At 64.9% G+C, this 25,354-nt stretch overlaps 1 protein-coding gene across 10 annotated transcripts in view; it reads left to right on the top strand.

The window, feature by feature from the left end:
* DOK7 (docking protein 7) overlaps positions 1–24,534 on the top strand; it is a 34,509-nt gene extending 9,975 nt beyond the window's left edge. For 5 of the 10 annotated variants that reach the window (XM_059923675.1, XM_059923674.1, XM_059923673.1 and 2 more), the window contains 9 exons: positions 116–346; positions 2,417–2,617; positions 12,858–12,977; positions 14,743–14,859; positions 15,675–16,372; positions 20,232–20,274; positions 23,617–23,736; positions 23,914–24,114; positions 24,201–24,534. In XM_059923675.1, coding sequence (XP_059779658.1) covers positions 116–346; positions 2,417–2,617; positions 12,858–12,977; positions 14,743–14,859; positions 15,675–16,372; positions 20,232–20,274; positions 23,617–23,736; positions 23,914–24,114; positions 24,201–24,253 — 1,784 coding nt within the window. In that variant the 3' untranslated portion in view covers positions 24,254–24,534. Of the gene's footprint in view, positions 1–115; positions 347–2,416; positions 2,618–12,857; positions 12,978–14,742; positions 14,860–15,674; positions 16,373–16,939; positions 17,264–20,231; positions 20,275–23,616; positions 23,737–23,887; positions 24,115–24,200 lie in introns of those variants that run through there. The other 5 variants (XM_059923683.1, XM_059923678.1, XM_059923682.1 and 2 more) reach the window with 5 other exon arrangements.
* Positions 24,535–25,354: the final 820 nt, after the last annotated feature.

The following is a 25,354-nucleotide window of genomic DNA, read 5'->3' as shown; positions in this document are numbered from 1 at the left end:
GGGAATTGCCCGGGGCCGTGCCTGGGGCCCAGGCTCTCGGGCGAGGGGATGCCGGGGACCCGGGCGGTAGCTGCACTGGGCCGGCATGCCTGACGGTCCCCCGCGCCCTCCGCAGACTGCCTGCTGATGCTGGCCTACAAGGACAGGGCAGAGCGAGCCAGAGGGATGCGGGAGCGCAGCAGCCTCGCGCTGGAGGACATCTGCGGCCTGGAGCCCGGCCTGCCCTACGAGGGCCTGGCCCACACACTGGCCATCGTCTGCCTGTCGCAGGCCATCATGCTGGGCTTCGACAGCCGGGAGGCCATGTGCGCCTGGGACGCCCGGATCCGCCACGCGCTGGGTGAGGGTGAGTGACACCGGTGCAGGGCTCCGAGGGCCCGGCCTCTGTCCTGAAGCGTCCCGCGGGCCTCACCGACGGGCTGCAGAGGCCGGGACACGGCTCCAGGCCACGGAGCTCAGTGCTTGCTGAGCGCCCTCCGCTCGGCCGCAATTGGGGCGGGGGGCTGGGGGGCTGGCCCCTCCTGAGCTCCCTAACTTGACCCCCTTCATCTGAACTAGAGCTTTTAGCCCCAGCGGGCGGCTGCCTGAGCCCAGAGCCGGGGCAGGAGGGGCGGTGCGGTGTCGGGAGTGCCATCCCCCGCGTGTCCCTCTAGGGGAGTAGCGGGGTGCGGGGAGTGTGCTTGGGAGATGGGGAGGACCCAGCCCACCCCTCAGCCCCGCTGCCCACCTCTCAGCCCCGCTGCCCACCTCTCAGCCCCGCTGCCCACCCGGCTATGTGAGCAGAGGCGGGCGGGCCCCCAGCTGAGCCATCAGAACCCATGATATTTTTTAAAAAATTTTTTAAAATTGAAGTACAGTTAATTTGCAATGCTGTGTTAATTTCAGGTGTCCAGCAAAGTGGTTCAGTTACACACATATACGTATATTCTTTTCCATATTCTTTTCCATTATAATTTATTACAGATAATGAGTATAGTTCTCTGTGCTATACAGTAGGTCCTTGTTGTTTAACCATTCTATATATAGTAGTGTGTATATTTTAATCCCCACGTCCTAATTTATCTCGAAACCCGTGATATTTTAACACCATATTTTGAAAATTCAAAATTAAAGCCAAAAGCCCGTGACGAACAAAGCGTCAGAATTTAGAGTGAAGTTGGGCTCAGAGCCACGCTCAGACATTCCCGTCCTCAGCTGCCCCAGCGCCACAGCCAGCCTGGTCTCGATTTACGCATTTGCTGCTTCGCTCACCGTGGGCTCTTTGCATTAATTTTTGTTGTTTAAATAATCATTAAAATGTCAGTGATCTTGGCCACTGTTTTGTGCCCAGGTAAGGGCCTTGCTCACCTCACCCCGGCCCAGCCCGGCTAGGGGGCTGCGGCCCCTCCCACCTCCGGGTGCCCCCAGAGTGGTCCCCTAGTCTGGGGACGTGTGGACGGCTCAGTGAGGGGATGCAGTGGCAGAAGGGAAGAGCCGCGCCTTTCCAGAAAGTTCTGCGGTTGGGGGTTCCCGCCAGTTCAGCCTGGCTCAGGGCACGGCTCCTTTTCTGCTACGGGGCAGGCAGGGCCCTTGCACAGAGGCAGCTGGCACCCTGTCTCGGCACCTTGACAGAAATCACCAGGACACTGATGGGGTCGGTGACCCCCAGCCTCCTTGGGCCGGGCAGAGCAGGCCCTCAGCGCTTCCTTGCCTAGGAGCCCCTCGACGCCCCACTGCAGGGGCTTGGGTGGGGCTCAGGGAGGAGGAGGTGGAGCTGGGACTGGGCCCCTCTGGGTTGGAGATGAGGCTGGTGGGCACGGGTGGGTAGGCCGCTGTCTACTCCTGGGCCCGGCTACTCCGGGGTGCACCCTCTTCCGAGGTGGGAGCCATCTGGGGAGGGAAGACCGTCCTCCTGAGGGGCTTCGGGGGCAAAGCGCCGAGCTGAGGTAGTGGATGAGATCTCGGGGAGCAAGTTGTCCTGCTCGGCGCCAGGGAGAACCCCTAACTGGAGAGGGAAGGGGGTCCACGGTTTCTCGAGTGTCCCTGCGGTCAGGCTGGGCTGTGAGGCAGACCTTAGACTCTCCACGGACCAACGGGAGGCTGGGCCTCCTGGGCCTCCATTTCCCCATCTTTGAAATGGGACCACAGCAGCTACCCTTGGCGTGGGTTCTCAGAGGAGGTGCTGTGAACAGGAGTCCTGAGGCCGCGGACCTACCAGGAGTCGCATGTGAGCTTTTACTGGAGCTCGCCGGGGCCAAGTTAGGATGGGGAGGGGGCCCCTGAGGATGGGAGAGGTGAGTGTAGCCACCTCGGGGCTGGACGCTGCGCTGGGAGGCGGGGCGGGGCAGACCTGCCCTCTGAGCCGACCCTGGGATGCTGCGTGCCCCTCCCCCGCCTCTGCCCCAGCGATGCCCTCTCGCCCCTGCCCCGCCCTCAGTGCACAGGTTCCACGTGACCGTGGCTCCCGGCACCAAGCTGGAGAGCGGACCCGCCACCCTGCACCTCTGCAATGACATCCTCGTCGTGGCCAGGGACGTCCCTCCGGCTGTCACGGGGCAGTGGAAGCTGTCGGACCTCCGGCGCTATGGGGCCGTGCCCAGCGGGTTCATCTTTGAAGGAGGGACCAGGTGTGGGTACTGTAAGTATGTGGGCCGTGGGGACCCTGGGCCGCGGGCAGCCCCAGACCTCCCGGCTTCCCGGCCCGACTGTGGTTGAGAGCCAACCCTCCTGCTTGCAGCTGGCCTCTCGGGGACACGGCAGGGTTATGTCTTTTAACGTCGAGCCCAGACCCTCAGCTGTCTCTGTTCTTGCTGTTGGAGGGTGGGTGCTTGGAGGCTGAGAGGAGGGCCCTCCCGCAGGAAGCCCCTGCAGGGGTCACCCGGAGGCAGCTCATGGGCCTACGTCCCAGGTCACAGAGCGTCAGAGCAGCTCAGGTTGGCTTTAAAAAAGAAAAGGGGAAGAAGAAGAATAGATGCATTTATTGAGGATGTGCTGAGAAACTCCATAGTGGACCCGCCAGCTCCCTCGGCCCTCCCAGGCCGGACGTCACAGGTGGGGGCCGAATGCGAGGGCGCAGCAGTGAGGCAGGGGTCCCCAGGGCCGAGGTGGTGTCCGAGCTCCAGGGAGCTGGCCTCCAGGCCGGGAGGGGCGTGGTGGGAGTGGGGGATGTTCCAGTGCCCCCAGCCTGCTATTCTCCGAGTTGGGGGCCGCTGTGGACCTGCTGTCACCGCGGGGAGCGAGAAGTCCCTTCCCTCCTCTCCAGAGGGGCCGAGCCTATCTGCGTGGCCTCCCCGGGCTCGCGGCCGGCCGAGTGCCTCCTGCTGAGCAGCTGGGCGGCCTCGAGGGCCACGGTCAGTGTGCTGGGCTGTGGGCTGTGCATCCCCACCTCCGTTCAGCCGGGACCCTGGTCAGGGGGATCATTGGCCCCTCCCTCGTGTGCAGGGTGGATGGAGGCTCTAAGCCGGGGGCGACCTCTCTCCACCTCCCCACCGCCGTAAAGGGGCGTTAACCGCCCCCTTCTCTACCACCTGCAGCCTCATGAGAGGACGAAGATGGCAGGGGCCTACTGCAGGGTTTGGCACACTCTCGGTATGGCCAGGATGGGGGTCCACCTGGCTCTGGGGCCCCGGTCATGCCCGGATTTCTCTGGACAGAGGACACGTGTGCTGCGTGCTGGGCATCTGGCCCCCTCATTCCGCAGGGGGTGTGTGAGGTGGGACAGGCTGATCCGGCCCAGCCGGGCAGCCCGCAGGGCCCTGCCTTTGAGGGGACAAGATGTGAGCTTCAAAGGCGCTGAGCAAACAGGTGAACAAGCAGGTGAGGGCCAAGTTCCTGCTCAAGGCAGCAAGGTGTCTATAGCCACTGCATTGTATGATGCTCCCTGGTCCTGGGCTTGGGGGAGGTTAAAAGCTTGGAGAGGCAAAGAGAGGCAGGGAGGGGGGATGTAGCGGAGGCGTAGGTGGGCCTCTGGGGCGGGCAGTTTGGCGCAGTGGCCCTGGAGCTGGTGGGGTGGCCGCAGCCAGCGTCCGAAGGGCCTTGACCGCGGCTGGGCCTGTGCATTTCCCACCTGGAGTTTTTGAGCAGGAACGAGGGGTGAGCACAGCTGTTGGCCTGCCTGCCTGGGCTGTTGTGGAAGGGCCTGCCTGCCTGGGCTGTTGTGGAAGGGCGCACGGGACATTGGCCAGAGTCCTTTCTGCTGGACAAGCCCTGGGCCACCTCGTCTTTGGTACATTAGAGGTGACAGCAGCGGGTGGTGCAGGGGACCCTGGCCCAGCTTCGTTTCCCTCCCTTGCGTGGCTGGCCGGGAGCCGCAGGTCACAGCGTACTTGGCACGTGGCGGCCCTTCCCTTCCGATATCTCCTCCATGTGGGGCCCTGGAGCTGCTGGGGGCACCCTGGGCAGGGTGGGGGGAGCGACCAGCGTCCTGGCTGGAACTGTGGAATCCCTGAGCGCTGAGGCTCAGACAAGTTGGCTTGTGACTGGGGTTCAGACCTGGGGTTGGTGCTGGCGTGTGCCCTCGAGCGGGGGCAGGCCAGGACGACCGGTTCCTTGGAGACCGTTTTATTTGCCCGGACATAATGTAATAGAGCCCTCTGGATATTTTTCCCCTGAGGCCTCAGAGTTGAAAATTCCGACTCTTGGGGTGGGTGGGCTCCTTCTGCGATCGTCAACAATTCCAGGCATCGGAGCAGCGCTTCCTGCGAGGGCAGAAGCTGAACCTCGAGCCGCTGTGCCTTCCCTGGGTCCCCAGTGTGAACGGTGACGGGGCCGCCCTGGTGCTTCTGCCCGAGGCCTTGAGTTAGCTCCGTCCACAAACCCGGGCGGATCTGCCTTGACCTGCAGGCTGCAGGCCGGACATTCTCCCGCTGAGGGACCCTGGACCGAGAGAGAGTCCCTCTTGGGCATCCTCATCTCCCCTCCAGGCTGTCTGGAGGCCCCTGGCCAAACCCACGCAGTCAACAGTGACCCAACACGGTGGTGGGTGGCTAGGACAGCCCGTCCCGACCCTCTGCCCCCGGCAGGTCCCACTGAGCTCCGTTCTCTTCCCGGGACAAGCTTGCCGCCGCTCTGCTGGTTTAAGCCAGTTTTTAGGCTGTTACCGGACTCGATGCAGGGCTGGGTGGGAGGGGACGGTGCACCGCTGTGCGTGTGGTCAGAGCGCCAGGCCGCTCAGGACCCAGGCTGTCCTGGGAGGAGGGCGGCTAGTTCAGGTCCGGGAAGGGGTGTGAGTTAGCGTCCTGGGGCCATGTAGCAAATGACCACAAACCGGGGCCTTAGAACAACACAAATTTGTTCCTTCCCCGTTTCGTTCAAAGTCAAAGTTGGGGAAGGGCCGACCTCCCTCGGGGGCTCCAGGGGAGGGTCTTCCCTGCCTATCCCAGCTCCCGGGGGGGCCAGGTGTTCCCGGGCTTGTGGCCGCGTCTCTCCCGTCTCTGCCCCGGCATCATGGGGCGTCTCTGTAGGACACCAGTCGTTGGGTTTAAGGCCACCGCACACTCCGGGATGGTCTGTCTGAGAGCCTTCACTTGAGCACGCCTGCAGAGACCCTTTTCCAAATAAGGCCACAGTCATAGGCTCCAGGATGTGAACCTGTGCTTTGCGGCCACCGTTCAGCCCGTGACAGGGGTCACCTGACCTGTGAAGGCGCCAGCATTCAGATCTCGATGAGTCTGTGGGCACCGGGACAGAGGGGGTTAGAGTCACCAGAAGGCCCTGGAGGGTTCTGGATGTAAGGAATCAACATCTTCTCCCCTGGGGCAGGTCCCAGCCTGGACCCTGGGCCCCCCAAGCCACATCCCCCGGGCCCTCAGCCTCAGACCACTCCAGAGAGCAGTAACTCGACCCTGGCCCCCTTCACCCATCCTGAGACGTCGGTGACTGGATGTCAGGAGAGGGCCCTGGAGAGTGTGGAGGAGGGGTCGGGCAGGTGTGACCAGGACCTGGCAGGTGTGCGGGGGGCTCCGTGTGGCTCTGGGTACCGCGTGGGTGGACGTGTCCTCTGTGTGGCCTCCACACGGACGGCAGCCTGTTCAGATTATTCGGACGGGGGTTGGGCTTGGTGGCCGGGAGCTTGAGGTCCCCCAGCGTGGCCCGATTCTCTGTCTCTGGGGTGGTCACGGCCCGCTGTGTGTGTTTAGGGCTGCAGGCCAGGGGCAGGGCATGCTGGTGAGGGTGGCACAGAGATTTGGGGGCCCTTCCCCACCAACAGACTCAGCAGGCAGGGAGAATGGTGGGCCCGGGAGAGGGGGGGGGTCTGTCTGGGGTCTGGAGCCCAGGGAGGGCTTTGGAGAGGGCCAGGGGGCATTTGAACAGGGCCTAAGCATGAATGGAAGTTTCTAGGATGAGGGACCCCCGAGGAAGTCCCCGTCCTTTACATTGGCAGGTCCTGTCAAGGGCACTTCAAGGGCATTTCCACATCCATAGGAGCCGGCTGCGGACACAAGGATCGGGGTCCTCGGATGCGGAGGAATTCAGCAGGTGGTGGAGGGCGGGAGTCCAAGGCCGGCCCCTGAGTCTGTGCAGCCTGTTCCCCTCTCCTTCTCCCGGCTCCTCGGGGTCCAGGCCATCCTGTCAGCCCCTTGGGGTGCAGTGAGCAGTTTTAAATGATTCTTATATGTGAGTAGAGGATGAAGCTCTGAACTAGGGAGGGACCGTCTTGCTACGCCTGTCCCGCTCTGAGAAGCCCTTAAGTGCCTCTTTTGGGCCTTTGTGGTCCAAATGCTGGTCTCGCTGGAACTGCTGGAGCCCTGGTCTTGAAGCCCAGGAATCTTGGGGAGGAGGGAATGTGTTCAGAGGCTTCTCTGTGGCCTGCACTGGGTGAGGGGTTGGAGCTGGGAGCACACGGCTGGGAAGACTCAGCCTACGTGAGAGGACACAAGGCGTTTAGAATCCTCGGGGGCACGAGGGGAGCCGGGGAGGGCCACAGACCCCAGCCCGGGAGCGTTGGGGAGGCCCTCTGGAGGTGAACCTGAGTGGGGCCTCTGCAGGGTGAATAGGAGTTGGTCCAGCCGCCGAAGGTAGGGAGGGCTGGGGGGAAGAGAAAAGGTGCTCCAGCCGTACATTAAGCGCGGCTGGGTGACGGGAACAGTGTGTGCGGGGTGGCAGAGGTGAGGTAAGAGGAGGAATCTGGACCAGAGCTTGCACTGTGTTCCCAGGGTAGCAGGGAGCCATGAAAAGTGCTAGAGCAGGATGGTGCCACCCACAGATCTGTGTTGAGGGCTATAACTGTGGCCCCAGGGTGCAGACGGGATGGAGGCAGGGGCCGTGAGTGGGTGCGAGATGTGGTCCCGCTGAGGCAGGGTCCTGCTGTGGGCAGCAGCTGGGCGGGTGGGCAGGGCCTGTGGGTTCAGGAATGTTAAGGCGGTGAGTGAGAGGGGCAGGGAGGGAGGGCCAGCCTGGGGTGGGCGGGGAGGAGGGCGAGGTGAGGCGAGGGTCCCAGCAGGGTGGGCCTGGGCTGAGCGGTCCAGTGCTTTGCCCATAGGGGTGGGGCAGGCGTCCCAGGCGCAGGGTTGCAGCCCGTGCAGAGGCCCCGTCAAGAACCTGTTCAGGTTTATACTTGGAGGTTGAGTCTCCCCTTGGGGTCTAGGGCCCCTGTCACATTTCTGACACGTTTGTGGTTGATTTCAGCCCTCTGCCCCGAAGTCTCTGCTCTGGGGGTGGGAGTTGGGCCCGGAATCTGTCACCCTTTTGTACTCCACTATGGCATTTGCACACGGGGATGGTCCAGGGAGGTGACACTCAGGGTGTCCAGGGAGGCCTCAATTGCACAGGGCCAGGGAGAGATGGGGCTGGGGTGATAGTCACCCCAAGAGACCCCCCTGCAGGGCCCCATACTTTGTGGGGTACTAGGTCCTCACACCAACCCTATGTGGTGTGTGCACATCGCCATTTTACAGACAGGGAAACTGAGGCACGGAGCTGTCCATGAGTTGCCCTGGCCTGTCCGTCTGAGTGTGGTGGAGCCGAGGCCTGGCCCTGGGGGGACCTGACTCCACACCGCGTGCCCTGCTGTCCTGCCAACCAGCCCAGCGCCTGCCTGGCACTGGGGTTAAGTGGGGCAGGACCAGACACTTTTCAGCTCCCAGCAGACTCGGGGATTCCTTTTTGGGGTGTTTTGCTTCAGTCTGTTTCCTCCTAGGCAGAAAAGCAGGCCCCGTGTGTCCTCCTGTCCTTGGGGACCTGCAGGGTGGCCTCTTGGGACCATCTGGACGTGATGGCATGCGAGCCTCATCCCACATCTCCAAACGGGAGATGCCCGCTGTGTGTGCAGGCGGTGTTGTTGGGGCAGGCGGCTGGCATTTAGCAGCGGCCGTGAGGATGTGAGGTGCCTGCACTTCGTGGCTGCCTCCTGCCCGGATGGGGATGGGACGGGCTGAAGAGGGTGGGGAGACGGCTCGCTCGAGGATGGGACAGAGCCTGCTTCCCGGAGGAGTTGTTGTTTGTTTTTGTTTTACTGTGGCAAAATACACATAACACAAAATGTACTATATTAAACCACTTTTAGCATGTAGTTCAGTGGCAGTGAGCCCATTCACGCACATGGTTCTGCCCCCATCACCACCACCATCCCCAGAATCTTTTCATCTTCCCGAGCCCTGTCCCCATTAAACACTCTCTCCGCATCCCCTCTCCCCGCCCAGCCCTGCACCCTTTAGTCTACTTTCTGTCTCTGAGTTTGATGACTCTAGGGACCTCCTATAAATGGCATCATGCAGGATTTGTCCTTTTGTGACCGGCTTGTTTCACTCAGCGTAGTGTCCTCAGGGTTCATCCACGTTGTAGCAGGTGTAGCAGGAATTCCCTTCCTTTTTAAGGCTGAATCAGATTCCACCGTATGGATGGACCACATTCTGTTTCTCCATCCATCTGTCGATGGACACTTGGATTGCTTCCGCATTTTAGCTATTGTGAATGAATGCTGCTATGGACATGGGTATGCAAATATCTCATCAAGACCTTACTTCTAATTCTTTTGGGTGTGTGCCCAGAAGTAGAATTGCTGGATCAGATGGTGGTTCTCTGTTTAATTTTTTGAGGATCTGCCACACTGTTTTCCACACGACTGCCCCATTTTACATTCCCACCAACGGTGTACGAAGGGCCCAGTTTCTTGACATCCTCACCGGCACTTGTTTTCGGTTTCGTTTTAGTTTTCTTTTTCTTTGTTGTTTAAATAGTAGTCCTCCTAGTGGGTATGAAATGAACAGGTGAAATTTAAAACTTCATTTCGAATGAACTTATTTCATTGAACTTTGCTTCTTTCTCCCCAAATAAGGGCAGAGACAAATGAAGCATTAATTACTAGATGTTTTACTCTATTAGGAAACTCTCTGCAAAATAATATCCCAAGGGGCTCAGTTAGCTGTGCCAACTTTCTGACTGATAATCAGTGCTGTCTGGACTTGAGCTTTCTAGAACCTTCTTGGCAGGAAAGTCCTCCAACGCCTTCAGACTCTGTCCTCGACTGGACTTCACCGTGGGGTCTTTGTCAGCAAAGGGTGGAATGCTTGTTCTCTGAGGAGTTGGGGACTGAGCTCTTAATAGGGTCCAGTGACAAAGGTCTGGACACTGGAGATTAAAGACTAACTTCAGATGGGAATCGGCCGGGATCTAACTGGGCTCATTGAGCGTTTGAAGGAAGGCTTTTCTTTCTCACGGCTGGAGAATCTTTGAGTTGAACACGATGCTTTTCCACTGGAGATATTTATAACGTGGGCGAGTTTTGCTGCATCCCTGAGGATCCACAGCGCCTGTGTCCGTGAACCCGCAGGCGGCTGTTTCCTGCTCCGCAGGACTCTCTCCTCCGTCTGTTAATTTCCCGTGTTATTTATTGCTGCGGGACAGACACCCCAAACTTAGTGCTGTTTCATGGCTTGCGATTCTGTGGGTCAGTGGTCTGGGCAGGGCCCTCAGGGCTCTCTCTGCGCCAGCCACATGGTGCACTGGGGTCACTCGGGCAGTGGCGTTTGGTGGGTGGCCTCAGGTATGGCCTGGGGCCCGGGTGCTGGCTGTTGGCCGGGACGCCTCAGTTCTCCTCCGGGGCCTCGCCCTCCAGCAGGACAGCCGGCTTTCTCACAGGGTGGCTGGTTCCAAGAGAGCAAACGTGGGGGTCTCCAGCCCCTAAGGCCTCGGCCCCAAACCTGAAGGAGCGTCCCTCGGTTACTTCCTGTGGCGCAGACCCCGGGAGAGGGGAGCGGCCCCGCCTCGGGGTGGAGGCTTCACGGACGCGGATGAGAGGAGGCAGGGGGGGCGTCGTGACAGTGACCACACCGGTACAACGTGGCAAAACGGGTCCAGGCCCTAGCTTGCCTCCCCTCCCCCAAAACAGACAAGCAAACAAGAAATGCGGGGAGCCCTTCCCTGGGGAGGGGAGGGGGCCTGGCTGCCTCCACGCCCCCCTTTCCATCCACACTGAGCGCGGGGGTCTCGTGGGCGCCTGGCCCTGGGTTAGACACAGGGGACTGCGGACGACTCAGAAGTGGTCCTGCCTCAAGTTGCTGGGCCTGGCGGCCGGGACAGCATCAGACCCAGGAGGTAAAGGGTCGCGGGGTCTGCCCCAGAGGAGGTGTCCCCTGAAAGCATCACCGGGTGAACCGTCACGGGTCAGGGGTCAGGAAAGGCCATGTTCCCCGAGCAGAGTCTCAACAGGCGAAGGGGTGTTACGGGTGACTGAGGGGAGTCGTGGAGGGGGATGGCCACCCCGGGGGAGGTGTGGCAGGCGGGCCGGGCACACTTAGGGAGCTTGTTGCCCCCAAAGCCTGGGGTGGGGAGGGGAGCCACGGGGCAGCAAGAGGTCGCCGCTGGGTCCGGGAGGCCTTGTCCCTTGGTCGTGAGGCTCAGGCGGGCCGTCAGAGATGCATGTCCCCCCACAGGAGTCCCTGGAGCCGCCGCGGACGCTGGGTGGCGGCCGGCTCAGGCTCGGGAGCTCACAGACGCCCGTGGAATGCCACCGGCTCCGCTCCCCCCGTAATGTGGTTTTTTATAGTCGGGGGACTGACTGTGCCGAGGCCTCTGCCAGCTGACCGTAAGCTCCGGATTAGAGGCCTGGCCCCGGGGAGCAGGGGTGGCCGGGACGGGGCCTCCTCCCCGCCCACCTGCCATCGGCTAAGGTCCCGGGCTCGAGTTCTAGGTTGGGAGGGACCACCCGCCAACCCAGCCCCTCCGGGCAGCGAGCCTCGTGGGTGCCCCTGGGGACCCCCAGGGTGGGCCTGGCTCTGCTTCTGGTCAGACGCTCCGTGGTGCCAGGACATGGCCTCTCTCTGGGCGTCCGCTTCCTCACCTCTTGAGCAGGCGCGTCACCGGTTTGGGCCCTGGTGGCTGCCCAGGGGCACGGCGGCCTCGCCACGTGTGGGACTGGCCCGGGTCCCTGGGATTTGGTGCCGGCGAGCGTGACCGGGACGGTTTTAGTGTGCCGCTTCCCCGTCTCCCCCGGGCACCCTCCTTCCAGAGGGAGCAGGCCTCTCTCCGGGCAGAGGGAGGAGGGCGAGGCACCGAGGGATTCTTGTGTGGTGACACCACGCCGGGCGTCCAGCCCCCGTGACCCGGTGTCCCCATTCACTCGGCCGGGACTTCATTCACGCTGGCGGGGCTCCGGCCCAGCGCAGGGCCCTGCGGCCGCTCTCCGCCCCTGGCATCTTGCAGGCCCACGTGCCCCCTCCGCCCGAGCCCCCTTGGCTGGGATCCCAGCCGGGCCTCCCCTCTGTCAATGCAAATAATCAATAAACCATCAATGATAAGAATAGAAAAGAGTTTTATCAGAGCCAAACTGAGGACTAGCCCGACAACCTGCTTCCCAGACGACTCCGGAAAAGCAGGGCTTTCAGCACAGTTTTATATCTTGTCAGAACAAAGAACATCAAAGAAGTCAGGGTGACATTTCTTCAAGGTTTCAAAAAATAATAAAAATAAAAAAGCAGACCAGCGCGTACACAGCGAGTCAGCGTGGCCTTGGCACCTGGGAGGGAGGCTTACCGTCGAAGGAGGAGCAGCGTTGGTGCCCAGGAGGAGGGGCATTTATTTAATCTTTATGTTTAACATGGACCGTCTTTACTGCGGGTGGACGTGCCCTTTTCTCTAATAATTAAAGCAGATGTACAATTTGATAGACCACAAATAGGCTATTTAGTTAGCATTGAATTCAAGTGAACTCGTGTATAAGCCACGATGACTTTCCCGTATCTCAGTACGTAAACGTGTCTTTTATCACCTCTGTGAGTGGGAGCCCCGAGGCTGGGTCTCAGCCCTGCCACTGCGTACCAGGGGCTCCAGTGCCCCCCACCCAGAAAACGAGCCCGGGAAGAGGGAAGGGGCTTTGAGTGGGCCAGGCTGCTTCGTCTGCAGGGCAGGTGGCACCGCCTGTGTTTTGCCAGCTCCCCCTCACCACAGCCCGGGTGAGGACACCAGGTCTCGCAGCTGCCCTCCTGGATGTGCACTGGCCGCCCACCCCTCAAAGGAGCGCGGGCCAGAGGGAGGGGCTGCCTCCTCGGCCTCCTCCATGACCCCCATCCTCCAGAAGTCACCCCAGCTCCTCACACCAGCCCGGGAGACGAGAGATGGCTAACGGCCGGGACCAGCGGGCAGGACGCCCTCTCCCACCTTGCTCATGCCGTGCAGCTGGGACTCGGGCCGGGATGGTGCCCTCAGGCCTGGGAGAGCCGGGGTGTGGCTGAGCCTCCCGGATGGCTCACGTCACCACAGTGCCGAGGGGACATCGCCGCGGTGCTCGGGGGGGGGGGGGGGGGGGGGGGGGGGGAGGTCTCACGGGTTGGCTCAGGCTTCTGTGGGCAATCCCCGCCCAGCGGCCCTGAGCCCACCCTGCAGGGGCCCCACCGACCCGAGCTCTGGCCAGGCTGACACCAGGGTCTGTCCTCCCTCTGCAGGGGCTGGGGTCTTCTTCCTGTCCTCGGCCGAGGGAGAGCAGATCAGTTTCCTGTTCGACTGCATCGTCCGCGGCATCTCCCCGACCAAGGGCCCCTTTGGGCTGCGGCCTGTTCTCCCAGGTGGGTGCCGGAGGTGGGGAGCCTGGCCTGGCGGGAGGGTCAGGTGGGCTGCTTGATCTCGGGCTCCCGGGGGCGTTTGCACCCGCACAGCCCCTCCTCCACGGCGTCTGAGCTGCTGGGACGCTCAGAGGCCGAGGCTTCCTGTTGGGACAGTTACTGTAGCTGCACCAGGTGGACCAGGAAGAGGCCCGAGCCCGAGACCCCGAAGACCTTCCGAGCCGGCCCGTCTCCCAGACCTGGGCGGGGCCCTCGCCTGAGGTCGCTGAGGTCAGGACTGGCTCCGTGGGAGCCAGAGTTCGGGCTGGAAGTTGCCTTGTGAGCTGGGGTCTCAGCGCATCGGGTTGGTAGGTGCCAGGGCTGCATGAGCTGGCCTGGTCTTCTCTCCCACTTCCCTGGCTGCGGCTGGGACACTGCTCTTCAAGAGTCCTGGACCAGGGATGGCGCTGGACCGCGGAGGGCCACGCTACCTGGGCACTTCCTCCCACAGGGTGAGGTCTGCCCTCCCCGAGGCCATGGGAGGGACAAAGGCTGGTCCTTGTCATCGCAGCTTCCTTTGACCGAGGCCCTCCGGGTGGGTGGTACCCAGGGTCACCGATACTCCCCTCGCCCCAGTGAGGCAGTGCTTGTCCCCTCGTCCAGGTGGGAGACCAAGACCTGTGGCTGGGCATCAGGTGGTCAGTGAGCTCACATCCGTGGCCTCCTTGCATGGGCACCATAGCCGGGTCGGGGGCAGATGGACCTCCTAGGGAGGCAGGGGCTGGCGACGTGCCAGGTCCCCTTTCTCCCAGCGTGGGCCCCTCAGCCCCGCAACCCCCCAAGCGGGCCCCGGGGGGGCGGGGTGGGGAGGAAGGAGGCAGCTCCTGTGACCAGAGCCTCGCCGCCCGGGCTCTGCTGGGTGGTGCGGCAGCGCCCTCTGCTGGCGGCTTCCTGCATTGCAGCCGCAGGTAGTGGTGTGGGTGGCCGGGATCAGAAGGGGGCTGGCGTGGATGGGGCGGGTGTGGACGGCAAGGGTGTGGACGGGGCTGGTGGGTCCCTGCTCGCTGAGCCTGGCCGGCGTCGTGTTGAAGCCTGTGATCTTTGGGGACTCTTGAGATGTGGCCTCCACTGGGTCAGCAGCCTTAACACTCTGAGATTTGGGGGTGTCTTCTCAAGCTGACCGCTGCTCGGTCAGACCCACTTGGACACCAAGGACCAGAGGCAGGACCTGCCTCACATACAGTGGGGAGGGGGAAGGGGAGAAGTTAGAGTTCCGGGGTCCACCCTGCCCCAGGCGTGTCCTGTGCATTCCCACCTTGGTCCCATGGCGCGTGGCGTGCACTGTCTCTGCTCCCACATTTTGTAGTCATGGCTGTGAGGTTCAGGGAGGGCGAGTGGTGGGGCTGTGAATTCGTCCAGTGCCAGCGCCCTGCTGCCTCACCAGCAGCAGGAGGGTGTGCCAGTGTCCTGACCCCCTGCAGGGACTGCCCGCTTTGGGGCACGGGACATCTGCTGGTGGTCGGGGGGGCTGTCCTTGGGCCCAGGACACAGGATGATGGCCGGGGACCTGGACGGGGGTGGTTTGGGTTGCCTGAGCTTGGTGTCTGGCAGCTGGGGTGCTGGCATGGGGAGGAGCTGGGGCTCCCAGGGGCTGTGTCGTGGTGTTGCGACTGGACCGAGGTCCACACGGCCCTGGCAGTGCTGGGGTAACTGTGATGTCCTGAGCAGTGGGTGGGCCGCGGGGACAGGGCTGGGGCCGCCTCCTGGCTGACTGTCCTCTCTGCTGCAGACCTGAGCCCCGGGGGCCCTGCCGCGGAGGAGCGAGTGGCCCAGGAGGCCCTGGAAACCCTGCAGCTGGAGAAGCGGCTCAGCCTCCTCTCCCACTCCGGCTGGCCGGGCAGCGCAGGTAGGGCCATGGCCTGGGCCGTGAGGGAGGGCCAGCGGCCCTGGGGCCGGGGCTGCCCCTTTAAGGCAACCTCCCAGCTCCTGTTCGTTCATTCATGCCCCTCCCTCTGTTCGTCCATTCGTTCTCTCGCTCCGGCTTGGATGCTGACTGTAAGCATGGTGCCGCCGCCGTGGGTGCTGGCTGGCGGGTTGGGTTTGAATTCCTTCCCAGCCACCGGGGTGTGGCCTGGTGAGGCTGTGGCTTCACCGTCTGTGCCCACACAGAAGGCTCAGGGGTGCTGGCTGCTGGGAGCGAGGCCCCTCAGCTGCTGCGGTTCGCGGGGAGACGGACGGAAAGGGCCGGCAGCCCCTCGAGGGGACGCTGCAGCTCCCGGGGGTTGGGGGGTGGGGGGCTGCACCGGGGTCTCCTGGGCCAGAGGCGGGGGAGCTCTGCGGGCCCTCTCTCCTGTGCGATTGTCGCCAGTCCCATGGGTGCAGAGTGGGGACGGCGGCCTCTCCGTCCAGGCCCCTAGAGCCGGGGGCTCAGGTGTGCACGGGCCACCACCTTCCTGGAGGAGGGGCTCACGTCTGGTTCCCAGGGGGACGGCAGGGAGGGGATTGGTGTGGGCGAAGGGGCCGTCCTGGGTGACGCTGGGCGTGGAGGTCCAGGCAGGGCGTGGGTGAGCCGTCCCAGGGTGGCGACTGGAGACTAGAGAGCGCAGGCCCTCAGCAGGGCGGGGGCGTGCGGGGACTAGACGTCAGCTCCCACCGAGGCTCCCCAGCCCACCCCGGGCAGCCGAGCCCCAAAGGAGTCTCAGCCCCCGACTCTCCGCTCAGGGGACGACCGCAGCCTGTCCAGCTCGTCGTCAGAGGCCAGCCACTCGGACGTCAGCGCCAGCAGCCGGCTCGCGCCGTGGCCAGAGCCGTCCCCGTCCTCGGCGGGCGCGTCGCCGGAGGGTCTTGGGCTGGCGGCCGCCCAGGCCCCCGGGGAGGCCGCAGCGGGTGCCTCGAGGCCACCCCCCAGGCCGCTGCGGCCACGGCAGCTGCAGGAGGTCGGCCGCCAGAGCTCCTCGGACAGCGGCATCGCCACGGGCAGCCACTCCTCCTACTCGGGCAGCTTCTCGTCCTTCGCAGGCAGCAGCCTGGACGTGTGGCGCGGGGCCGACGAGCTGGGCTCCCTGCTCAGCCTGCCGGGAGGCGGGGCGCCCGAGCGCAGCCTGTGCGCCTGCGCGCCCGGGGCGGCCGAGTACCAGGTGCCCGCGGCGCCGCGGCCGCACTACGACACGCCCCGCAGCGTGCGCCAGGCGGCCCGGGACCAGCCCCCCGCCACACAGGGCAGCGCCAGCGACGGAGCCGCCGGGGACTCGGGCGGCCGGCCGTCGGCGGGGTGTCCCTCCGGCTGGCTGGGCGAGCGACGGCGGGGACAGGCGACAGAGGCCCCGTCGGGGCCAGGCGAGCCCTGGGAAGTGGGCGCCCCCCACGCGGGGCCCCCTCCGGCTCTCTTTTCCGCGTGTCCCGTCTGCGGAGGACTGAAGGTAAATGCCCCTCCCTGAGGGCGGCGGCTGCGGGGTGGGTGGTGCCCTCGTGGGGCTGCCCTCGTGCCGTGGGGCAGCCGGGACCGGGCTCGGTGGGGCGGCCTGGGGGGCCAGCCTGCAGGGAGGGCCGCGGACGCAGCTGGAAGTGCGTTCTGGAAGGTGGGGGGCTGGTGGGGGGCCGGGTGGGGGCAGCAGAGCCCAAGGACCAGGTGCCCAAGTCACACAGGAGCCTGAGACTAACCTCCCTGCGCGTTGCGTTGTGTGTCCGAGGGGCTTCACCTGCTTGCGTGCACAGGTGGTCTGTCCTTTGGGGGGTCGCTGAGGCCCAGGAGGCAGCCGGGGACTGGTGCGGGTCTGGCTCTCGGGACCCCGGGACCCCGACGGCTCACTCACAGCCGCCGCTTCCTGAACCTGCGCGCTCCAGGGGGAAGGGCAGGGTCGGGGTCACTTGCCAGGAGCCCCGGGACAGCGCGGGCAGCGGGCGCCCCCCTCCGCCCCCCTGGCTGAGCCAAGGGCTGGTGGTCAGGACCAGAGGATGCAGGGCTCGGACCGTCCGTTCGCATTCAGGGGCCCCAGGCACTGCCGGTGGGTCGCCTCCGGGCGTCGTGCTTCTTCCACGCCCTCCGTGGTCGGCCTGCTCGCCTGCATGGATTTTGGCTGCGTGGCCTGGTTTGTCCATTCGCGCTACGATTCCAGACGCCGCCGTGGAAGGCGAGGCCCGTGTCCGTCCGATCTGGGCTCCGGCCGGCTGCGTCCCGCACACAGCTCACCTGTTAACTGTTTCGCTTTGTACCTTCACTGTTGGCTGAAGCCGTTTGTTGCTCTTCACATTTTTAAAACCTGACACTGTAATACATTCTTAAACTGGAAATAAAATTGTTTTTTTCTTATCGTCTTGTCCTTTTCCATGTGGCCAGCTCTGTCCACCTCCCACCCTGGCCCTCCCAGTGGGGCCTTTAACTGTCTCTGAAATCCAGGGGCTCGGCCTCCCTTGGCCCGTGGGTCACAGAGCAGGGAGAGGCCTCGCCTGTCTGTTCAGCCTTAAGCCTGAACACGTCGGAGGCGTGAACAAGGAGAGCAGCCTCAAACAGCACACAGGCCTTGTGCATGTGTGTGTGGTGTGTGTGCCAGTGTGTGATGTGTGCTTTCATTTGCATGCATGTGTTCTGTGCGTGAGACGCGCACACACGTGTGACATGCAGTGTGCATGTGTGTGTCATGGCGTGCACGTGCGTGTGTGCATTTGCATGCACTTGTGTGTGGCGTGTGCACATCCTGTGTGCACGTGTGTTACATGTGTGGTGTGATCTGTGCTTGGGTGCCAGGTGTATGCGTGCCCACGCACGTGTGTGGCCTGTGTGATGTGTGTGCACACGTTCACTGGAGACCACAGTGCGGTCCTCAGTGGTCCCTTAGGCTCATGCAGGCAGCTCCCTGTGTCCAGTGAGGGTGGACACCCTACCTCCTGGGCCAGTGAGGGTCCTGGCTCTGAGCTTGGAGCGCCCTCCCCACCCCTAGTCTTCCCTGCGTGGGCGGCAGAGCTCCAGGGACCCCATCAGGGCCCCCCTGCACATCCCGGGAGGCCACATCCCACCCTGTCCCACCCATTTCACCCTGTTCACCACCCTGTTAGAGAGCCGGGGGCCCAGGTCCCTGCGGGCCCTGAGGACCGGGGTTCTGGCCAGGCTCCTGCAACACTGCAGTGGAGGGAAAGGCAGGCTTTGGGGGCCGAGCTGGGGCCCTGCCCGCTGGCTGGGTGGCCCCAAGCAACTCACTACCCCTGTCTGAGCCTCCTGCATAGATAGGATGACAGTCTTGCCTGCCTGGGCCCCGAGGGGCCTGGTGAATTGTTGTATGTAAGTGCTCGGTGGCTGCCTGTCAACGGGGCTCGACACACCGCTCCTGTCGCCTCCCCAGAGGGACCCACCAGCCTTGTTGCAAAAGAAAGAACCTGGGAGGTGCTGGTGCTGCGGGCTGTGGGGAGCGGCCCTGGAGGCCTGGGCGGCCCGCTCCGGCCGGAGCCCTCGTCTTCCAGGCCCAGCCCCGCTGCGCTCCCACGGGCCCTGCCTGCAGACGGCCCTCTCTCCACCAGGGCAGGTGGAGGCCCCAGCGGCCGAGGGACTTGCCCTCCATGTGAAGCCAGGGAGGGCTGGAGCTGGGCGTTTTGCCTGCCCCTGGCCCGTGCGGGCGCCCTGGCTGTGAGCTCTGGTCTCCTGGACCGAGGTCGATGGCCGGGACTTCAGGGAAGAGCCATGTGAGGGGCGCGGCGGGAGGGGTGGAGTGTGGGCCGCCCAGGTGAGGACTCAGGCGCGGTCGGTCGGAGGGGACAGGCTCGGGGCTGGAGGGGGCGTGGCCAGGGGCCTGGGCCCAGAGGAGGGAGGGGCCCTCCATGGGAGTGGCCACTGACCGCCACAGCCCTTTGGGGAGGCCATGGGGCGGCTCAGGAGGAGGGCCTAGCCCCCAAGAGAGTGTGCCTCAGTTTCCCCTGCAGCCCAGGGCGGCCCAGGGGCACGGAGCCTCTCACCGGGTGCGGCCAGGTGGGCCGCCAGGATAGCCCCGCAGGAAGCTTTCGGCCTCGTCCCCTATCTTTCCGGAGCTCACGGGGTGGGCCTCGTGCCCTTGGCTGGAACACCTGCTTCTGCACTCCTGGGGCCACCAGCTTCACTCCCCCTCCCTGGGGTGGGGTGGGCGGTGTGAGGGGGCTTCTCAGGTGCCAGCAATGGCAGGGCTGGGGGCAACCAGAGAGGAGTCCTCGCCTCCCCCGGCCCCGTGCACCCCCCTGCCGCCACCTGGCCCTGGCCCCCAGGGGGAGGGGACAGGAGGCACCGCGTTTGCTCATCTCCCACAGCACGTGGTTTCGTCCTTTGGGTCTGACGCTAGGAATCGCCGCCGGCAAAGCAGGTGCCGTCTGTGGGTGGGGCTCTGAGCAGTTAGTGATGGGGGCTCCTGAGGGCAGTCGGCTCTTGTCCCAGGTGTTGGAGGTCAGACACACCCTCCCCAAGTCCCCAAGCCTGCCCGGGCGCCTTTACACAAGGTGATGGGTTAGGCCAGCCCAGGTGCCCAGCAGCCTGGCCGGGACCAGGGTCGAGGTGCTGTGTCCTGAGTTTGGGCAGCACCTTTGACCTCCCAGAGAGCAGGTCAAGCTTCTGCACCCCTATTCCAGCCCGCAGCCCCCCATGAGACCCCACTGCCGGGCTGCCCTCCTCAGAAGCGCCGGGGATGCTGGACCCTTTCCTGTCAGGTGCCCCCGGCCCTGGCTGGCCCATCTCCTACTGGGTTTGGGAGATGGAGGCTCAGGCAGCAGTGAATGTGCCAGCAGTGGGCCACCGTCCCTTCCTCCCAATCTGCCGGCAGACACTGCCCCCAGCTCTGAAGCCCCCAAACCCTCTTCCTTCTCGGAGTCTTTCTGCACCTCCAATCAGGCACCTCAAAGTGGCCACCCTGCAGTCTGGGGGGCTTGACCCATCTCATGGGGCCCCCAGGAGTGGCTCAACTGCGGTGCCCTGCTTAGAGCAGGCCGGCAGTGCCCGGGGCCAGGGGCGGGTGACGTGACAGCCCTCGTGCATCTCACGGCTACAAACCCTGCCACACAGCTGGCAGCGTGTGACACACAGCCACTGACACCGACAAGAGCAGCCAGGCCAGATCTGTCCTGGAGGCCCGAGCTGCCGACGCCTCGTCCCACGTGGGTTTGTGGGTGTCAGGGTGGGCAGGGACCCCTGGAGAGGAGTTGGGCCCCTGGCTGTTCTCCCCGGCAGGTGGCCCCTTGTGGCTCTTGGGTAGCATGCTGGCTCTTGGGCTGGGTGCAGGGTGAGCGGGAGCTGGATGGACAGACTGACATGTGTTCTCCTTCGTCTAGGGAGCTGCTGCCTCACCCCCTGGGCTCCCGGTGATGCACTCAGGTAGGCCTTGGCTTTGGCACAGCCTCGGGACAAGGGACGTGGGGTCACAGTGGCCGCAGTCACGGCCCAGCCAGAAAGTCTGTGCCAGATAGGACAGCGGGGGATCCGTGGGAGGAGGGTGACAGCAGGGAGGGGTGACAGTGGACAGCAGGGCGGCAGTGTGTAGCCGGGGTGAGCCCTGGCTGGGGTGGGGTGGGGCCAGGCAGCGAGTCGAGGACAACGTGGCCGAGTGTGGCCAGCCTGCCCAGGACGGTGCGTGGTCAGAGCGGGCAGGGTCAGCACTGGCCTGGAGCCGCAGCCTTTAAGAGGGAAACTTGTCCTCCAGGTGACAGAGAACAGAGGTGATGATAGTCCGGGGACCCAGGAATGGGCAGGGGCATTGGTGACCTTGGTGGGAGGAAGCCCAGGCAGGGAGCCAGGGGGAGACGCGGGGTCCCCTTGGAGAAGCCCCGTTAAGAGGTGACGGCTGGGCAGATGCTGGCTCTGACCCAGGGGAAGGCCTGGGAAGCTGGGAGAGGCTGCCAGTCGGGGGAGGTTGGCCTCGGGTGGCGTGGCTGGAGGTCGGGGGTCTGCTCTGTGCCTCATTTTCTCGGTGGAGTAGAGGCCACCTCCAGCCTGGGCCGGGGTCTTTTTATTTCCTCTTCAGAGGCGCGTGGTGCCGGTTTGGGGCTGGACCCTGTGGGCCAAGCAAGGGCCAGGCCCGTCCAGAGTGGAGGGCGCAGGAGGGAAAGGGCAAGGCCATGGGCATGCAGGGTCAGACAGGGGCCACAGGAAAGCCCCATGCCGGCCAGCCTAGGGTTCCCTGGCTCAGGATGGGGCCCTGAGGACCACTCCCTGATGACACTGGGCAGCGGGCATCCTGCCCAGATGGCCCTGGATGCCTCCTGCCTGCTGTCCACCCCCCCACTCCCCCTTTTACCCAGAGTGCGTGTTCCAGGGAACAGGCACGGGACAGGCGTCAGGATGTACCGGAGGACAAGGAACCTTTCCTCTGGGGTGGGGGGCCTGGGGGAGGAGGGGCCCTGGGTCTGGTGGGAGCAGAGGTGAATCAGACCCAGGACAGCGTGGCCAGAGAGCGGTGATGACACCCAGTGTGGACGGGCCGGGTCTGCCCTGTGGCCAGGGAGAGGTCAGGACAGACCCACCCGATCTCTGCTTGGCCCAGAGGGTATTCGAGACAGCTCCCGAGATGCTGGCAGGAGGCTCAGTCTGAAGGATCAGGGAGGGAGATGGGAGGTAAAGGGGAGCCTGGGGGAGCCAGGGCTGGGGAGCAGCCGCCAGAGGGGGCGCCCCTGCCCCCGCAGACGCTGTTAGAGGCCAGGGCGGGACGGAGCAGCCTTGCTGTGCTGCCCAGTGTGACCCTGGAGATGCTGGGCTGCCCAGAACCGTCCACCCCGCCTCCTGCTTCCACTGTGGAAAATGCGGAGCCAGCCCTAAAGCTAGCTGCTGAGTCACGGGGAGCTTGTCCACGTGACCTCAGGTCACGCCACAGCCCTCCTTTCAGCTTTCAGGAGGCCGGGCCTCCTTCCTAGACTCCCCTCAGACCCCGTCTCAGCCCCTGATGGGCTCTCCCAGCTTCAAGCAGGCCTTCCCGCCCCCCCGCTCCCCAGCTTCATCCCTCAGTGTGTACCCTCTTCTCCAGGCAGCCTGCCCAGATTTCCCCTGGGCCCCCGGTCTAGGTGCCTCCCTGGGCACCTCTGCCTGTCATCTCGGGTTACACGGGAGAGGGTCTGTGTCCAGCAGAAGCCTTCCTCCTTCCCTCCCTGTCGCCGCAGGTCAGCCCCGGGTACAGCCCGCTCTGGCTGCTGTCCCCACCCCCAGCTTTGGCCGTTCCCACCAGGCTGGCTGACTTGGGAACACAGGGTCTCTCTGGCCTCAGTCTCCCCACTGAGCAAGTAGGACCCCCTCTGGCCTTGCTGGGGCAGTAAAGGGACGAGGTGACAGGTTTCTGTGCAGGTGCGGGCCTCCAGAAGGTGGTGCCCGCAGTGGTGCCCTGTGCCAGGACATGGCAGCGAGTGGGGTAGGGTCTGCCCACTGAGGCCCCTTGGGCTGGTTGGCTCTCTAGTGCCCGGCGCCGGCAGAGCCAGGACCCTCCAGGGCTCAGCTCCCCCGGGCCTGTGGGCAGGTGGCCAGAGACAGGCTGTCCTGTGGGAGCTTCACCCCCTACCTGAATCCCACCCCCCTCCTGAATCCTCCCTCCCGGAATCCCACCCCCCTCCTGAATCCTCCCTCCCGGAATCCCACCCCCCTCCTGAATCCTCCCTCCCGGAATCCCACTCCCCCCACATCCCACCCCACCAGAATCCCAGCCCCTGAATCCCTTGGGGCCGGGAGCTGGCCAGGTGGACTTGTGCTAGTCCCTAGGCCTGGCTGTGCCGTGAGGTGGAGCCCTCAGGGAGGGGGGAGGAACTGGGCTCTTGCCCTCTGGTATGGCTCTGGCTCCCCACCCCATGTGGTTCGGCTGCCGGTGAACGGCCCTGCAGGGTCTTGACCCTGGGCTCCTGCAGCCGGGGCCCTTCCCTGTGGGACCCCGGGGCCCTTCCCTGTGGGACCCCGGGGCCCTTCCCTGTGGGACACCGGGGCCCTTCCCTGTGGGACCCCGGGGCCCTTCCCTGTGGGACCCCGGGGCCCTTCCAACAGGCCGAGCTCTCGGGCAGGTGGGGAAAGGTGGATCGGGTGTGCGTCCAGGCACTCTGGGTCCCCACCCCTGCTGCTGTCGCACCTGCCCTGAGCCCTGTTGGCGTTTGCTGAGTGAAACCATCGACTTCTAGGAAATGCGGGAGGCAGGGGGCAGTTTCTTGGATGGGGCAGGGGACTTGAAGTGCCTGGGGCCACCCTGGAGGAGGTGTCACAGTGGATGGAAGTGTGGGCCTGCGCTCAGGGAACGATGCTCTGTGGGGACTCACCGGTCCAAAGAGGGTCCCTGAAGCAGATGGGGTGAGCCGGGAGGACAGCCGGGGGGGAGGGGCGGGGCGTGGACAGGGCCGGGGCATCCTGCCTGGGAGGGGCAGGGCACCCGGGAGCCAAGGAGGAAGTGGCCGGGAGGGGTGTTTGAGGGTGGGCGGCCAGGGGCTGAAGATAGACGTGTGTCCAGCGGGCCATAGGGGGCATCCCTGGTCAGCCCGCTGTGGGGGGCAGGGGCACCCCGGTCAGGGAGGGACGTGGGTGGGGTGGGAAAAGATGGCCGGGAAAACGGGGGAGTCAGGGAGGCTCCCCAGGCCCTGGAGAGGAGGAGGGCGGGACGCGTGAGGGGTGGGCAGCGGGGAGCTCTTTCCCGAACAGTCCAGGGGGTCAGCTCAGCCTCGGCCACCGCCTGGGGACTCACAGCCCCTCTCCCCGCAGGACCCGAGAGGCCGTGCAGTGAGGGGCCCACATATGTGAACGTCCCCGCCAGCCCTTCCCCCACGAAGCAGCTGCACTACTTAGGCCTGCAGCTCCAGGAGGCCGGCGCGGGCATCCGAGGTGGGTCCGCAGCGGCCTTGAGCCCCGGGCGCATCGGCCCTGGGCCAGGGGCTCGCGGGCACCCCCGTCACAGCCCCGAAGCTGGCGCTCAGGCCCTGGCCGGTGCGCGGGGTGGGTGCGGCCCCGCCGGCTCACCTGGGGCTGCTCGCAGGGGCCGGTGCTTCCCGCTACGCGCAGATCGACATCGTGGCCACAGAGGCGGCGCACAGGGCGGGGGCCCGGCACGCGCAGGCCCGGGAGGAGCGGCTGCCGGCGCTGGAGCAGAGGCGGAAGGGGACCCCGCGGTGAGGCGGCCGGACTGCGACGCGACCCGACGGCTCGAGGGAGCGGCCCCGCGGCACCTCTGCTGCGTCCCGGCGGTCAGGCTCCGAGCCGAGGGTGGGCGCGCTGCCCGGGCCCGGGGCGGGGGTGGGGGCGGGGGGACGGTTCCGGGGCGCTCCTCCGACACCTGCTCTGGTCCCCAGGCCGGCGGGAGGTGCCGCCTGGACAGGTGTCGGGCGGCTCCAGGTGGACCTGAGGCGGCGTCTGGCGAGCAGTCTCCGGTCCTGGGATGCGACCTGCCCGCGGCTTCCCTGGAGGCGGCGGCCCGGTGACGACGATGTGTCCCAGCCAAACGCATGTCCCCAACCACGGGGGACCCGGCCAGGCCCCACCACGTGGCGCCCTCTGCAGGGCCCCCGCTGTCCCCTCTGGGTCACTGCTGCCCTGCGCCTGGATGGCGTGGCCTTCGTGCGCTCAGCTGACTGCCCGCTTCTTGGGACCCATTTAGTTAGTTCTGTAAATGGTTTAAAATCACTCGTGTTCCATTGTCGACCCGGCCAGTTATTTCCTGAGGGTGAGGGCTCGTGCCACGTGCCTCTGGACACACGGAGGGACCCCTGGTGGCTGGGTGGGGCTCTCCCTGCGGCCTTGGTGGGTCGTAGAGCATTTCCAGGGCTCCGTGAGCCGGTGCGGTGGTCCCGGCTGCGCTGGCCAATGGGAGTCTGGATGCTGGGAAGCTCCTGGAGTTGGCGGTGGGCTTCCTGTCCTCCTCGCCAAGCCGGGCTGACCCACCCTGGCCTCGGAGATGAGACGGGGCCCTGCTCTGCCTGGTGGGCATCCCGACCAGGGCCCAGGCAGACCCACCCCTCCCTGCCTCCTGCCGTGATCCCACCCCGGACCCAGCGAGCCGTGGTTAGCCTGCCCGTGGGGAGCCCAAGCGGCTGCACCCCACACCTCCTCCTCCTCCTCAGGCTGGTGGGGCTAGAACTTCAGTCCCCCTCCCCTGCCGAGCCTGTGGCGGCATCCCGAGTGGGATGCAAAGGCCCCGGGGCTGCTCAACAAACAGGTCCGGTTTTCACACGCCCTGGATGGGACTCCAGGGTATCAGGCTTTCCTTTTAAGGCGCAAGTGGGGGCAAAGCGTGGCCAGTGCACCCCAGTCCGGGGCTTCAGCTGTGTCAGGGTTCCCTCGGGTGGGAGGGGGGCCGACCTCCATGCCCTGGGCAGGCTGCGCGCACCAGCTCGGGGACAGGCAACTAGGGGTCCCGGGCCTTACCAGTGACCTTGAGTGGCTGGCGTCTGGGGTCTCCTGTTTTCCAAATACGGTGAGCCTGCTGAGTTTTCGTGAAGCTAACACA

This window comes from Balaenoptera ricei, chromosome 5, assembly GCF_028023285.1.
Source record: "Balaenoptera ricei isolate mBalRic1 chromosome 5, mBalRic1.hap2, whole genome shotgun sequence".
Taxonomy (NCBI): Eukaryota; Metazoa; Chordata; class Mammalia; order Artiodactyla; family Balaenopteridae; genus Balaenoptera; species Balaenoptera ricei.
Note: the sequence above shows the minus strand (reverse complement) of the source record. Positions and strands in the feature narration are given on the sequence as shown.